Here is a 982-nt window from a genome sequence, read left to right on the forward strand (position 1 = left end):
AATGTGAATGTCAGCACATTCTTCGCAAAAAGTTTGAATATTTGTTTGTTTTAATGTTGTGTTTTAATACCTTAACATCTTAAAATCCTATAACTTGTGTGAATGAGTCCCGTCTGTTTGCTGTTTTGTTTTATTTGTTTATCTTTTGGGGCGGGGGGTGTTTTGTTTTTGTTGGCGACACTCGGGAAATGGAGACCTGCCCGGTCACGTGATCTGATCTCCCATGGCAACCGTTAAGTATCGTGAGTCCGGCGGAGGTTGGAAGGAGCAGCTCCAGTTCCGTTTCTGCTCAAAATCTACAGCCACAGTCTTAGAAAACTGCACTTTTTTTCACCTGACATCTTCCAGGGAGGACCGAGGAGCCTCCACGGCGCTTTGCACCTCAAATATCGCGGGAATTTATCCAGAAAAGCCACCATGAGTCACATCAACCCGGGGTAAGGAGCGCTTTAATAATTGTAATTTAGACAATTTAGTAATACTAATGCAGCCTCCTATCAGCACGACTAATTAACTTTTCCCCTTTTGTTTCTTTACTTTTGTAGCCATTTATTAAACACACTTTAAACCACATGTTGAGTTACTTCAGAGGCAATTATTATATAAAGTATGACCCTCAAAATTAGATCTAATACTAAACTTAGACCTACTTTTAGCCAGCTTAACTTAAGCCTTAAACATTTATATGTTAAAACACTATAATTTTACTTTTAAACTGGTGCTATTTGTAAGACACGGGGCAGGTTTAGTTTCACTGTAGTGGTGCCACTTTTAAGCTGTTTATTGGTTCAAAAACAAACACATAATTGGACAAAAACAAACAAATACATAAAACTTTTCTGTAGACTGATAACACTGACACAGTCTAAAGATGAGAAGTAATTTGCTGCATGTTCTCTAATTCATTGCAAATGATCTTTTATTTCATTTAACCCATTATAATAAACAAGGAAACACTGCTCCCCCCCCCCCCCCCCCCCCC

At 38.7% G+C, this 982-nt stretch overlaps 1 protein-coding gene across 2 annotated transcripts in view; it reads left to right on the forward strand.

Moving 5' to 3' along the window:
- Positions 1-253: 253 nt before the first annotated feature.
- The window catches only part of erich3 (glutamate-rich 3), a 13,162-nt gene continuing 12,433 nt past the window's right edge, over positions 254-982 (forward strand). For both annotated transcript variants that reach the window (XM_037974099.1, XM_025003932.2), the window contains exon 1: positions 254-437. In XM_037974099.1, the coding sequence (XP_037830027.1) occupies positions 418-437 (20 nt within the window). In that variant the 5' untranslated portion in view covers positions 254-417. The remainder of the gene's footprint in view (positions 438-982) is intronic.

The sequence above is a fragment of the Kryptolebias marmoratus genome, linkage group LG24 (assembly GCF_001649575.2).
Source record: "Kryptolebias marmoratus isolate JLee-2015 linkage group LG24, ASM164957v2, whole genome shotgun sequence".
Lineage (NCBI taxonomy): Eukaryota > Metazoa > Chordata > Actinopteri > Cyprinodontiformes > Rivulidae > Kryptolebias > Kryptolebias marmoratus.